We start from the raw sequence: 14,693 nt of genomic DNA, 5'->3' as shown, positions 1-14,693 counted from the left end.
GATTTCCAAACCAGACAGAATCTACTCTCATTTTATTTAGCAGCACTGTGAGGTGGAACTGTCAGGATAAGACTCTATCTAGCAAGTTAGAAACTCCCAAAGCCAGAGGGACAGAAATTTCACGGTAAATATTTAAGCTCTTGGGCTCCAGGGCAATTGGAAAGTACGTGTTAAGAAGCTTTCCTCTTTCCCTCTAACTCCCCGTGTTCGTCACTTGAGCTGTGCCATTTGGGTTTATCCCTTATGTCTAAAGAAGTCCTGCCTTTTAATCTGTTAGCCAGGCAAAAAAAAAAAAAGAAAGAAAGAAAAGTAAAGAAATATAAAATACCCTAAATAATGCCGCAGGGAGATAATATCCGGGGGGACATTTAGCACCTGGATGTCCCCAGCTGCATGCACGAATGTATGCATAGATGCCCGTCCCTGCTGCTGGCCCGCTTCATAGAAGAGGGTACTCGATACAGGATCGGCAGGGCTTGGGGGCTAGTCCTGGACATTCTGCTTTCACTTTTCTGCTTGTGCCTCAGTCTCCACACTGGTTAAGTGGGGAGAAAAGTTTCTCCTTAGGCTGTCTCCCAGGAGGCCCAGAGGATAACAATTAGACAAGGAGGGAAGAAGTGCTTTAGAGGTCAAAGTTGGGCAGTGAAAGTCAGATGTAACTATGGTGTCTCCTCATCGCCAGCATCACCCTGATGTGTGATTTGGTGTCTTGTCAGCAGTGAGCACTACTTCCTCCCAAGTACAGGAGGAGAAACCAAGGATCAAAATGTGAAATAATTTTGCCCAGTATCCCCCTCCTTGTAAGTGGCAGAACTGGGTCAAACACTCAGCTTAGTGCCTGGGACTTAGTCATCTTCCCATCTGCCTGGACCATTATGTCATGCTGTTAGGGTCATCCGCATGGCTCTGCTGTCTTGCCTTGTGAACCTGACCTTTCTCTCTGCACGGGTACCATCCAGGGTGTGTCCTTGTAGGGTTGGGAGAGTTCGACCTATTTGCCTCCTGTGGGTCTACTCTCTCCCCCAGAGCAGGCACCACCACCCCTTTCCCCAGTCTTCTGAGCAGATAAACTGAGGACCCAGGAGGCTCCTGGACACCAGTCAGGAAGAAAGCAGGGGTTGTGACAAGCTGAAATAGGCACATCTTGGGGCCAGTGATAAAAATCTGATTTCTCAAGCACTTTGTTTGTCTGTCTACTAATCAGAATGACACTGATTAGTACTTTCCATGGAAAAATAGAAGTTAGGGAACAGCCTTCCCATTTCTGAACCTAACTGTTATACTTATAACCTCTGAGCAAATTTCTGGAATTTTCACCGACAGATTCCCTGGGGCATGGAAATCAAATTCCTTGTGTGTGCATGGTCTGGGAGGCGGGCTCTCATGCCCTAAAGTGTCTTTATCTGCCGGGCCCCCTCCTTCCCTTCTCCCTGAAGGAGACAGCGCCAAGACTCGAGCTGTTTAGTTTGGCTGAGTTTGGAGGCATTGATACTGAGCTGGCCACGTATGAAACTCACTTGCTGAGTCCTTTCATCCCAAAGTGGAAAGTGTAACAGCCTCTGGAGGACAGAGAGGCATCCTCTCTCATTCAGCCTGCAGGGTGCTGAGGCCCCGAGACCCAGAGACCCACTCAGCAGACTGTTTAAGCTGGAGGGAGATCCCTAATCACTCACCCTCCCCTGCTTCGAGTTTTATTCTGGGCATTTTGTAAATGGGCTCAGTGTAGGAAAGTTCATCCGAAGCTTACCAGTGAGAATTTGGTGTCATTTGCTTGGCCTATCCATACAGAACTCTCAAGTACTGAATACTAAATATTTGTTACTGTTAGCTCTTGATTTTCTTGATCTCGTCTTGTGAATTTTATTGGGAAGGCAAACGCCAAAAAAAGCCAATGTTTTATTTTTTCTGAGGTCAAAAATGTAATTTTTTTTAAGTTGGCAAACCGAGGGATGAGACACTATACTTTCCATTAAGTGACTCACACTTTCTTTTACCCTCCGAAGGTCTACTCTAGTTTTCATGCCCACCGCCCACCATGGCTGCCTGGGGGCCCCAGAGAAGGGCTGGGGCGCCTGCGGCAGGCTCCCGTGGGGGGCAGAATGGTGGAGTTTGTCATTGCTGCCCAAAGCCTGGGGCAGACCTGGGATCTCTCCACTGGAGCCCCCGCAGGGACTGAGCTGCCTGCTGAGGTCTATTTACTTAGCCCCAGAGCATTTAATCCCGTTCAGTGTGGGGTGATGTCACTGGGTCAGAGCCTTGGAGCTGGGCAGCCGAGTGGAAGCAGAAGGATGAATGGCTGGTTGAGGCCTGAGGTGTTGGGTGGCCACTGAGCAGTGGCCGGAGCAGCCTCCCGGCCACCGCCGTGTGTTGATTTTGTAGTGAGATCATTACCTTTCCTGGGTTGTTAAATGCAGTTTAATCTTCCTTAAGACAGGGCTGGACAATGTTGCTTTTGTGACTTCAGAGAGTCACTAGACAAGTTAGAAGAGGCCGGGTTTCCAGAATTCCACCAGGAGGAAAGCACAGCCCTGGGAGAGTGGGGGGATGTGTAAAGCTTCTGTTCTCTGGAAATGTGCACCATGTCTTCGTCCTCAGAGCCTCGCGCTTGGTGGGGATGTTGGGAGGCTGAAGGGCATGCATGGAGCCCCTACAAAGTGCTCCAAGCCGCGGAAGGCTTGCCTCAAGGGCGCAGAGCATATAGCACACCCCCAAAACCAGGAGTATCCGTTCCCGGGGCGCGAGAAACACCTCGTGCATCACAGATGTCAAAATACATAAACGGCCTTGGTGTGTGTTAGTTTCCTTTTGTGACTGAGGCGAGTCTTGTAGTTCCTTTTTCTTTCACAATGATGGCCTGCCAGTGGCTACTTTGGGGACAAAGTTGGCAGGAGAGGACAGACAGGGAAAGGGAGGGAGAGAGAAAAGGGGGGGAGGGAGAGAGAGAGATCGCTCTTCCAGGCTGCCCACTGCTAACTGCAGAGAGACTTTGTAAAGAGGTAGTCTTTGAGGAAAAAGCTGAAAACAGGCTTGGAGTCTGTATAGGAGCGTATCCAACCCTCTCTGAGGGGGGGTCACCTAATTACCTGCCTTTGCGAACATCTTACCTCTCCGCTCTCCTGCGTCAGGCTCCTAGCTTACTACGTTTCCCTCCTACTGCCTTTTATTTTTCTCTGTGGTTATGTTTTCTTTTCTCCTTGTCGACTATCTAACAGTAAAATTTAAATCTTAGCCTCTAAAGAATCTGCCAAGCACCACCGTCACGCACGCACGCACGTGTGCAAGCCCACACTTTCCTACCAACACTTTGGGACTGCAGAAGAGAGCTCCCACCTTGCTTGAAAGCGGGGAGCTCACAGGCTGCCTGCTGCCAGCACGACCTGACCTGTGCCCAAGTGTGCAGTCACCTAGTTATTCAGCACCAAGAGACACTCAGGCAAGCGGGGCTCTAACTCTCCTGGGGGCGGGGGGACAAGTGGCGGGAGACCCGGTTGTGCTCCATGATGATGGTCCTCAAAGGCTTCAGAAAATCAGCATCTGTTCCTCTTCCTTCCTTCATGTACCTTCCCGATTACCCGCAGAGGAAGAGGACACACAACTGAGAGGTGAGGAGCCCCCCACGTCCCTGCTGACTTGTCCCAGTCTCGCCCCTCTGAATTGTGTTTCTCATTTTAGAACTGTCATTTCTTTCTTCCTTTCATCCTTTGGGTGCTTAGGATTTTAAATCGCTCCCCTCCCTTTTTAGGATAATAAATCTTAAGTGTTTGGTTTTTTCCAAAGGTCCTTTTTTCCTACTTTAGGACATATCTCCTTGTTTTTGAGTTCCAGAATTGACTGATTAAGTCCAGGCTAGAACTTTTCATTCCAGTTGTGATTTCCTGGCATTCCTCATTTGAAATGTCCATATTCACATCTTCATATATTCATTTTCTACCTCTTCATTCATCTACTCATCCATCCTTCTGTCTAAACAATGAGTGTTTATATAAAACTGGGTACAAGTCAAGCACTGCTCTAGACCGCGGCCCGACAGTGAGCAAGACAAACGGAACCCTGGCCTTCATCGGGTTATAGTCTGTTGGAGAAGAGAGGCTTAAACAAGGAAATGTGATAAAGCGATTGAATGTAGGACAGAGGAAGCGATGTGCATTGGCAGCCCAGAGAGCTGAGAGCCACAAAGGCCTCCCTAAAGAAGTGGTGTCCAAGGTGAGAGCTGAAGAATAAGGAGTCAGCTAGGTGAAGGGTGGATTGGGTGGGATGGGACAATCTGGCTCTGTCAAGAGAAAGAGTTCCAAAGAAAGGGGGCAATTTGTTCAAGAGACCCCAACTCAAAAGTCTGGTGGCTTGGAGGAACTGAGAAGTGCCAGTATGACAAGCCCGGAGGCGGGGGAGGGGGCAGGCAAGGGGGGTGTGTAGGCAGGACTGGGGAGGGAGCAGGGGCGGGGTGGGGAGATGAAGGGCATTCATTGTAGTGGTCTTCCTGGACTTCATCCCAGGGACAGTGGACAATCATTGAAGAATTTAAGCAAGGAAACAATATGACCTTAGTTAATTATTTCAATGATTGTCCTTTTTAAAAAAGATTTTATTTATTTATTTGATACAGAGAGAGAGAGAGAACAAGTAGGAGAAGCAGCAGAGGGAGAGGGAGAAGTGGGCTCCCCACTGAGCAGAGAGCCTGATGTAGGACTTGATCCCAGGACCCTGGGACATGACCTGAGCCAAAGGCAGACGCTCAACTGACTGAGCCACGGAGGCGTTCCTTCAGTGATTGCTCTGTCTGCTCTGTGAAGAATGGGTTGTAGCTAATAAGGGTGAATATGGGAGATACGCCCACCTAAAGGAAATTCTTAGAGACACGAAAGCATTGGCCCACAGTGTTCTAATTGGCGTCGCTCCCACTCTGATATTTTTTTAATATATCCCTTTTTTAAATCACTAAAGCCACAACGTTAAGTTGTATCTCTTGAGAAGCGCGCGCGCGCACACACACACACACACACACACACACACACACACACACACATACACACTGCAGGAAGGGCCCACATCATTTTCATTTATGTATCCCCCATTGCCTAGCATAATTTCTGGCATAAAAGTGCGCACTGAATGTTTGCCAAATTGATGAATGAATGAAGAAATGCATAATTCCTCACTAGACACCCTTTTGAAAGAAGAGTCCCATTATGGTTTCTCTTGATGTCCAAATTCTGTATATGACAGAATGCAAGAGAGAAGGAAATAGTGCAAAAAACTGAACCAGGAGCTTGGGTTCTCATCCCACCCCTGCCTCTGAGAAGTGAGCAAGTGGGGCCACGTTGCGGCTTCTCGATGCTCTGGTTCTCCAAGTGCAAAATGAAGGAGTTGGACTGGAGAAAGCCTATTAATCACCCAGTTTTGGTAATTCTATGACTCAAGGCACTGTAATACTGTTTAAATCAAACACAACCCTTCCTACTGGCAACCCTCAGCATTTTGAGTTTGTCATAAAATGTCCTTTGCTAGAGGGATGTCCGAAAACCAGGACTGCTTTATCCTGGGTATTGCAGTATTCCCTTGGAGTCTGAGGGATTACGGAAAATGCAGTAGCTGTTAGGAATGCAGGACGACCTCAACCAGAACATCAGAAGCCACTTAGAGGCAGGCTGCTTCCAGCAGGGCCAAGGCAAAAAGAAGGGATTCCATTATAAAGGGAGAGATTTGTTTTCTTCTCTCTCCCTTAAAGAGAAAGAAAGGGGATAAAAGAAAAACAAGACCTGAACTTTCACATCCTGATAAGAATTTCCTGGTATTTACAACATGTAAAATAAACTTTTTTTTTTTTTTTTAAAGAAATGCATTTTTGCTCCTTGGCCAACATGACTGCTTTGGGGGAAAAATATAGCCTTTTGGTTCCAATATGTAGATCAGACAGAACAAAAGAGCACACAACTTTCCTTCTTTTTAAAATATTTATTTACCTCACAGGGGAAGGAGAGAAAAGTCAGGAAGAAACAGAAAGGAAGCCATGTCAAGAGTGCTAACTCAAAGTTTCATGGCTCTATGGAAATTGCCTGCTTTGGGTGTGTTGTTTTTCCTCCTGCTGGGACTCCAGAGGGGGCCCCTTTCTTAAAGGACTGGTATGGTTCCAATGGAGAGAGCTAAATAATCTTTGGGGCTAAATGCAGTCAATCAGCAGGGATGGTTAGAGGCATACTCTGTACATTTCCAGATTTCGGGGGGGGGGCAGAAATGCCCTCCAGTCAGTCCCTCCTCTTCCACTTGGGTTATAACTAACTCTAGATGGGCAGGTGTCCACGCCAGACAAAGAAAGGTGGCATGGTGCGACCACCTTGTCCTCAGGATAATTATATCTGAGAGGCCCTAACGGCTTTCGTATACATGACCCCACCTGGTTGCCATCACGAGATTCTTACCTGAAAGAGTCTCAGTAAACTTCAAAGAGCACCAGACTAAGAATTCTACCAGAATGCGTAGACTTCTGGGATTTTCCACGAGTCTCATAACCACAAAAAGCCTCCATGTTATCCTCTCTAGATTCACTTTCCTCATCCCTGTTCTCACTTTTCCCAGGATTATTAAAAGGATCAAATAAAATACTGGATTTGAAATCGTTCCATGAACTCTGGGAAACTCGACAAATATGAGATACCTTGCACGTTATGGTGGGCAGATAATAGGTGTTCTGCACATCAGACACCATATTAATGGTACCCTAATGTTCAAAGACTTACTCAATGTTCAAAGACTTACTCAAGGTCCCATGGCTTGTCTTCAGCAGAATCCTGGGTCTTCATCCAGGAAGAGGTATTTCCAGTGTAATCTGTGGTTGCTTCTCCCAACAGTGGGACTTCAGATGAGAAGGAAATCAATGAGAAGCTTATCCATGAGGTGGATTTTGTCAACCATCAAGTGTTCATGGAGCTCCTCAGATACATTTTTTTTTTTAAACTCACAAAATAGAAGGGTATTCCTACAGCCGATCCAAGGTAGTGGTGACTGCTATGTGCCAGAATGTCAGCGGCAGTGCCTGGGCAGTGGTGACCTTAGGAGAGGCTACGTACAGATGACAAGGGTCATGAGAGTCTCTTGTGCTTTATAGTTTCTTTAGACTTTCACATCTAGGAGAATATTTGATCCTTTCAGAATTCCATAATATAGGGAGGAAGGACATTTCTATTATCCTCCAATTTGAAATGCAGAACCTAAAGCCTTGGACAGTTTACATAACTTGTCCAAGGTCATAAAACCTGTAGGTGGTGGGGCGCCTGGGTGGCGCAGTCGGTAAGCGTCTGCCTACGACTCAGGGCGTGATCCCGGTGTTCCGGGATCAAGTCCCACATCGGGCTCCTCCACTGGGAGCCTGCTTCTTCCTCTCCCACTCCCCCTGCTTGTGTTCTCTCTCTCGCTGGCTGTCTCTCTGTCACATAAATAAATAAAATCTTTAAAAAAAAAACAAAAACAAACCTGTAGGTGGTGAGTCTAGAGTCAAATCTTGAGTGTTGCGACTTCAGATCCCTATCTCCGTGGTGCTGATGCTACTAGTTGTTTACGTGAAGCCTCGGGCAATTGGTTTGTTTCGCCTGCATTGTAGATTTCTTGTAGTAAAATTAGTCAGCCCTGGAAAAGAAGTGGGCACTTTGTTCAAGCAGCCTCAGGTAGGGCGCCGGGTGGGGCACCCTGGCCTGATGGGCTGCGTCCTGGAACGCCACTGACATGGTCTTGCCTAGGTTAGTGTCTTTGTTCTCCAATCTGAAAGATGAAGGGGTTGGACTATTCTCTCTAGCTCTAAATAAAATGTTTTGAGATATGTGGATGAAAGAAACTATAATTCTAACCTTTCCTAAAGATACACTATGGAGAATAGGAGTTTTTCTTCATAGGATGCTGCTTCTAATAATTCATTTTATTTTGTAGAGTGCTTTAAATTTTTTCAAGGGCCTACCCATCTTGTTTCATTCCTTCTCACAATATTCTTTAGAGAGGTTGGCCAGTGAATGATCTTTATGTCTTCTTCTGACGATTCTTGCCTTTCTGTTCCTTAAATAGCCCTAGCCCAGGTCTTCATCAGGGGCCTTGGACTTGCTGGTACCTCTGTTTGGAAGACTGTCCTCTGCCTTTACGTGACCTGCTCCTTTCTGTCACTTGAGTTCGGCTCACATGTCACTTCTTTAGAGGGACCTTTGCAGATTCTACCACGTAAAGTCCCTATGGCCCAAGTCATTCCTTGTCACACTGACCTGCGTTATTTCCTGCAGAGTACTTACTGCCCCCTGAATTGTGACGTGATCTGTTTACGTTATCATGGTCTGTCTCTCATGCTGGGATTTCAGCTTCAGTAGAGCTGTTTTCCATGGTCTGTATTGTAGAACAGTGCTTAGCACATGCTGGGAGCTTAATCTTTGTTGACTGAAATAAACATCTTATGGGAAATTTAGCAACTTGCTCAAGATTACAAAGTCAAGGTGTGACTGACCTAGGACCAGAATTCCATCTCTCTACTCCTGTACAGTTCTTTCCACTTGATATTACGCAGCCAAAATATATGCATATTTATACCTGGGGGTTCCTGATGACTACCGATAAAATTTAGAATGATTGTGAGGCATTTATGTGAAACTGCATGCTTTTCTTAAGGGAAATGAGGAAATCCCTGAGGCTTATACCATTTAGCTTATGATAACAGAACTTTATAATCTATATGCTTTGTATATTCAACATCAATCATCCCGTATTTGCTTAACTCGTTTTTAAAGGAAGCTTATTTTAGGAGCACTTTCAATAGTTTTTATTGATGACGTTTGGATGTTAATATATATACGCGCCATCATGCACACACACTCACGAGAGAACATAAACAGTGACATATGGGTTAGATTCCCGGTCAAATTGCAGAGATTTTCTCTCTGACAGAAGCTCAAAGGCCTTATGCGTGAGACATTAAACACGTGAAGTTGCCGGGACGTGGCTGCTCTCTCTAAAATCAGCCTCAGAGGTTACATTACACGTATTTCCTTGATGGCCTGGTTTTCCCCGGTCATCCTCTGTGAATCTGTTAGTTTACTGGAACTTGTTTGAGGATCGGGGGAGTTGGGTACCACTGAGGTTACCTCTTACTTGTATATTTACTGCTGCGGGAAGCAGATGGCCTTTTGTTTGCCCTATTTTTTTTTTTTTTCTTTTTGAGCATTAAGGAGATTCCCTATGGATGAACATTTTTGAGTTGGTGAGCAAAGCTATGTTTATTGACTTCCCCGTCTCTGGACTTTCTTGACTCTTCACTCAGCCTTCTGCTTCCCTTTAGAGACCAAATGTTATTAATCTATCACTTGAAGACTATTGTCCCCTCTCCTTGTTGATTTTAGTTGTGGTTCTTCCCTTCTGTTATCTCCTTATTGAGATAGAATATCCCCAGCAGCACATGACATTTCCAGTTAAGGCTAAGTGTGATTTCGTAAGAGGACAGGTCAGCATTGACTTTTTCTCTGATGTCTTTAGTGACATGTCAGAGTTTTGCCACCTCGGATTTTGTCAGCGTGACCTACTCCTAACTGGAAGAATGTTGTCATTGTCCTATAAGTATTCTCCAATCCCTCTCACCCTAACTCGAAGTAGTACCTCTATTTGTGCAAGCTAAACACTTTTTTGTTCTTTCTTTTTTCTCACTCACTCTCCCAAGAGTTTTCCCCTGTTTTCACAAATGACCCTGTAGAGCCCTGTGTTGTGCGGGCTACTTCGTCCCCTCGATCATTGCTGTCTATCTGTCCTACTATTGATTTTTTGCTGATGAAACTTGCAGAGATATGCCCATTCCCACCACCCTTCATTTCTGGTCTCTAAGCCAACTTCCTGTCTGTGACAGAGCACCTCCTTTATTCCTTAGAAATGGAATATTTTAACAGTTATTGGCTGATGTCTCACCCAAAGGTTTTGAAAGCTACAGAGCTGACGTTCTTAATTTGCCCTGTATACATGCTTATGGACTCATGAAGAACATGGGCATCCTGGACTTCTTGGGTTAATACTGATGTCAGTCCAGATTTAGACCTAAGTGCTAGCACACATAGAAATGCAGACATGTGATTTTAGGGCTGTTGGATTTTTTTCCCCTAGAATGATATATTTCTCCGTACCACTTATTTATGGCATTCTGTGCTGTTATATAGTTATAAGCAGAAGTCATTGGCCAAAGCGAAAGGGCAGATATGCCATATGGAACTTGGAGATCCTAGTTTTGGACAAATAAGCCTTCATGGTAAAGACCTGCAGAGGAAGCAGGCAAGGTTAGACCACACATAGGGCCTAAGGGAAGGAGAGAATGTGTTTCCAGCTCTAAGACAACATCACCTTTGGCAAAGAGAAGCTATCCGCGGGAGAAAGAAAACTTCTTTTGGCATCAGTCAAGTATCCCTTGAAGATCTGGGGCTTTCTTCTTTCCCCCCTCTACCAATAAGAAGTTCAGTGGCACAGAGTTGGAAGACCACATGGGACCAGAGGAGTGAGGGGATGTATTGACTTTCACTTGATTTACTCAAGCAATTGAGTTTGTCGGGGGAAATGTGATCTTCTCCATCAGCTGTCACACTGAGATGCTCCTGTCATGCTGTCAATAGCTTTCAGTTTCTGATCCTTCTCTCAAATTTGCTGTCTGTCTGCCAGGAGAGCAGATGAAAGGTACTTTGGGTACCAAGAAGGGAGAGCATTTTGAGCTGTTACCTGGGAATCCGTTTACAGACTTTGAAGGCCTGTCGATTTAATCATGATGGCGTGCAGTAATGTACAAGGAACAATAATGCTTTTGAAGGTAATTTAGATTTCTCTTTAGAAATGATTTTATTTATGAGGAGATGAGCATGAATAGTGCCAGGACGAGAAAGGGCACTGCTGTGTGGGCGGGCTTGTTTCCTTAGTTATGGTGATATAGCTTAATTCGATAGAGTACAGTAGCAATAATTGGAAGGATATTTCATTTATATAGCACCTGTCAGCCTGAAGTACTTTCAGAGGCTCCACAAACAGGCACTGCTTTCCCTCTCAGAAACATGCCGCAGAGTCAAAGATGGAATTGAGACAAGGCCCGAAGCTCTGACTAGATACATGACTGAGTGGACTCCTGTGGTAGACAAACTGGGGACAGGTGCCCTTCCCCTTATGAGACAGGGAATTACTGAAAAGATAAGTAGAAACTGAGTCTTTTGGGAAGTCAGCTCTTTAAAAATAAATACTAATACCGTGGGTGTTGGCCATGTAAAGAAAGTACAGGAAAACCCTTCTTTAAGAAGGGAATGGAAAGAAAAAAAGAAACAAAACATTTCCTGTCATGTGAATAAAGATCTTCTGATTTGTCTATTTCACTCATTTGGACTTGTATACATTTTTTTGACTTTGTTTTCAAGACAAGAACAGAGCTATGCTTTAGAGATCAAAGATAAAATGCAGCCCCAGAGGATAATTTCCCAGATGATGTTGGGTGGGAAAAAACCCTCCGGATACTGAAAGAAGTTCACCCCTGGGGAGTATAGAATCTTAGTTTCTGGCTGGTTCCTGGGGAAGCCAGTCTTGATGGTAAAGAGAAATGGAGCCACCCCTCTTGAGCAGAGGGGAGGGAAGACTGCCTCCTTTTGGAATCTTCTCCCCCAGCCGCAGAAGGTGGAGGTCAGGGGGGACGAGGTGTATCTTTGGGGACTCAGCTGGTGAACTTAGGGCGTAGCATATACTTTCTGATACATTCTCAAGTTATGACGTCACGGTAGAGCAGCTGGCTTGTTCACTGCAGAGCCTTCAGTGTCAGAGCTGCTCAAGCCAGGCCTCTGTGTTTTCTCTTGATGAGGATTGTATGGAAGGTCTCAAGGTAGAATTCTCGGTGACTGAGCCGTTAGCAGAGTGAGGGGAACAAGGGCCCGGAAGCCTGCCCTCACTTTACAGCATTCTGCCGAGCTTCAAGACCTTATCTTTGCAGGATTTTGGCTCCCTTACGTTGTTGCTAGTTCTGCGAGAAACACTCCTAAGAAGGGAGTGGAATTGTTTATGGAAAACACAAGTACTCTGCACTAATTTGATTAGGAAAATTATCAGTCATAAAAATGACCATTTAAACGTACGGACAACTCTCCATTTAAGAAACTTATTTTCCCCCATCGTTTAAAACCAATCACTAAGTAAGTCTTACTTGTATCCACTGGCTCTGAAGTGATCAGTAGTACATTTTTTTTCTTTTTTTTCTTTTTTTTTTTTTGTAGTGACAGCATTGAAGAGGAGAAAACGAAACATGGGGTTTATCCCTGCTTTACCAAAAATAGCTGTGACCTGAAAGAAATCATTGAACCCCGTTCACCCCGTTGTACCACGTTCCCTCTAGAATGATTTGGACAAAATGGTCGTAGGTGCATTTTTTTTTCCAGCTCAGTGTTTCTAAGACTCTGAAATGTAAAGCCGCGTTGAATCCAGTTCTCTAACTGATGTTTCCTCCCTGTGTCTTTCAGCAAGTGCAAGCCTGCTCTCTTGAATCTGACTTCATTCAGTCTATTGGAGGACGTAAGGAGGAAAGGGCAGGATCTGAGCGTAGGTGCAGACAGTGGGTGGGGGGCCGCTCGGCGGAGTCTGTAGGCTGTGCCCACTTTACCCTCACTGTCCGCCCTGAGACTGAGTTCGGGCGGCAGCCCATCACCTCCTTGCTCTGTCGCTCCTGTTTTTCTCTGCTTGTTTCTCCAAAAACAGAGGATTTCATTTTTCTGGTAATTCTCTGTTCTTATCTGTTCAGAGAAGGAAGTCGGACGGACACGGTGCTTTTCGGGCCCGGCGTCTGTCCCGACCTGTGTGCATAGTAAGCTAACTCCTCCCACATTCCTGAAATTTAGCAAAACCAACTTGGACACGCCTGGTTTATGTTAGTTTTATTTCAGAAAGTACTTTTCCACACTGATTCCTCCTGATAAGGCCTGCCTGGGGCTGCTTGGCTGGCCCCAGGGGAGTCAGGAGTCATTGTGCGGCAAGCCGTGTGATCCAGTTCACTGGACGAACCCAGGAATGAGGTAATTTACCCACATCTATTCTTCAAACCAAATCTCCACCCATCGTGCGAGTTTTCTCCCTTCTTTGAGTCCTAGTAGCTGCTGCCCGGGTCTAGGATCTCGGCAGGAAGAACAGCCTGTGTTTTCTGTGGAAGAAATAGCCACGTATCCTACTGTCATATTTTCCTGTGATTATTTTTACTCCAGAAAGGGGAATTTGGGTACTTTGGGTTCCACGTAAACAGCGATACAACAACAACAACAACAGCAGCAGCAGCAATAATAATAATAATAATAGTAATAATAAAAATCTTCATCTGAATCAATCTGTTTGTCGTCAACAAGTGTGACGGGTTCTTTCCCTTCTACCAGGCCCTTGGAAAGATAAAAGGCAGGTCTAAGTACGACAGCGTCCAACTTGCTAGTCCCACATGAACACATGTTTACAAAGATTTAGTTTTCCAGAGCAGAAGGTATTTATTCGATAATCCTTCATTAATTTTCTCATTTTGATTAACCAAAGCCAACCAGAACTTCTGATCCATAAGAGCCAGTATAAAGACGCTATGAACCCATTTGCAAGCTGAGAACTTTGCTGTTTTAGGTAACATGGGCAGCCTCCTCCCTGGTACAGGTGCTGTTCGAAGTGGATCCGCACGATTCATTCACAGAGCAGTAGGGTGGAGGCTCCCCACATTGGCTGCATCTCAGAATCACCTGGGGCACTTCTAAGAACGAGGACGCCCAGGGGCGCCTGGGCGACTTAGTCGCTGAAGCATGGACTCTTGGTTTCAGCTCAGCTCATGATCTCAGGGTCATGGGATTGAGCCCTGCTTTGAGCCCCAGGTCGGGCTTTGCCCTTAGGGAAGAGTCAGCTTGAGATTCTCTCCCTCTCCGTGCTCACGGCCGCCCCCCCCCCCCCCCCCCCCACGGCCAAATAAATAAAATCTTTGAACACAGAACTAGGATGCCTGGATCTGACTGCCCTCCCCCTCCCAGATTCTGTTTAGTTGGCACGTGGGGAAGCTAACTGGACCTTGAGGTTTTTAAGAAGTATGCAGCCCATGTTGAGAACTGCTTGGCCAGAACTTCTTGCCTCAGAGAAGTTTACCATTTGTTGGGTGCATGAGATAAAACGAACATCCCTTGAAAGAGAGTACTCTGAAGAAATTTGTCACCTGGACAAACTTTTAAGAGTATTTGTTTCCTCAAACATATTTACTTACTCAATAATGGATGTTTTCAGAAAGGTTGATTGAACACCTCGTTTGTGCCAAGCAGACTCTGGGGGCACAGAGGGAGCAGAGCTGGTGAGGAAGGTCGGCCTGCCTGGAGGTCAAGGACCGCCCAGTCTCTGTAGACTTTGAGGAACTGGTTACCCTAGAGGCAGGCCTGGCAGGATTGGTGGGGAAGAACAGGGTGGAGAGGGGACCTTTGTTGGGACTGGAGAGAAGATAGGAGACTCGGTCATCACACAGTAGACCACCGAGGGGCCTAGTACGTGACCTTGCTTTTCTATAAATTTCACAGTAGAAAATACATGAGTTCTGATGAGAAAATGGAGATTATGAGTCTTTGGCTCCTTCAAAGAGGACACACTCCTTTGAGTGAGCTTCTTTTCCTATTCCCATCTGGTGGCAGCATAAGACATTCTAGAGCAGTGGTTCTCAGGGGGTGGTTTTG

At 45.8% G+C, this 14,693-nt stretch overlaps 1 protein-coding gene across 2 annotated transcripts in view; it reads left to right on the top strand.

Annotated features, from left to right (window-relative positions):
• LOC121103251 (SET-binding protein-like) overlaps positions 1-13,261 on the top strand; it is a 103,693-nt gene extending 90,432 nt beyond the window's left edge. For both annotated transcript variants that reach the window (XM_040632564.1, XM_040632563.1), the window contains one exon: positions 12,240-13,261. In XM_040632564.1, the coding sequence (XP_040488498.1) occupies positions 12,240-12,242 (3 nt within the window). In that variant the 3' untranslated portion in view covers positions 12,243-13,261. The remainder of the gene's footprint in view (positions 1-12,239) is intronic.
• The last annotated feature ends 1,432 nt before the right edge of the window (positions 13,262-14,693 follow it).

Source organism: Ursus maritimus, unplaced genomic scaffold (assembly GCF_017311325.1).
Source record: "Ursus maritimus isolate PB19 unplaced genomic scaffold, ASM1731132v1 scaffold_18, whole genome shotgun sequence".
In the NCBI taxonomy this organism is placed as follows: domain Eukaryota; kingdom Metazoa; phylum Chordata; class Mammalia; order Carnivora; family Ursidae; genus Ursus; species Ursus maritimus.
This window is presented reverse-complemented; position numbering and strand designations above follow the sequence as displayed.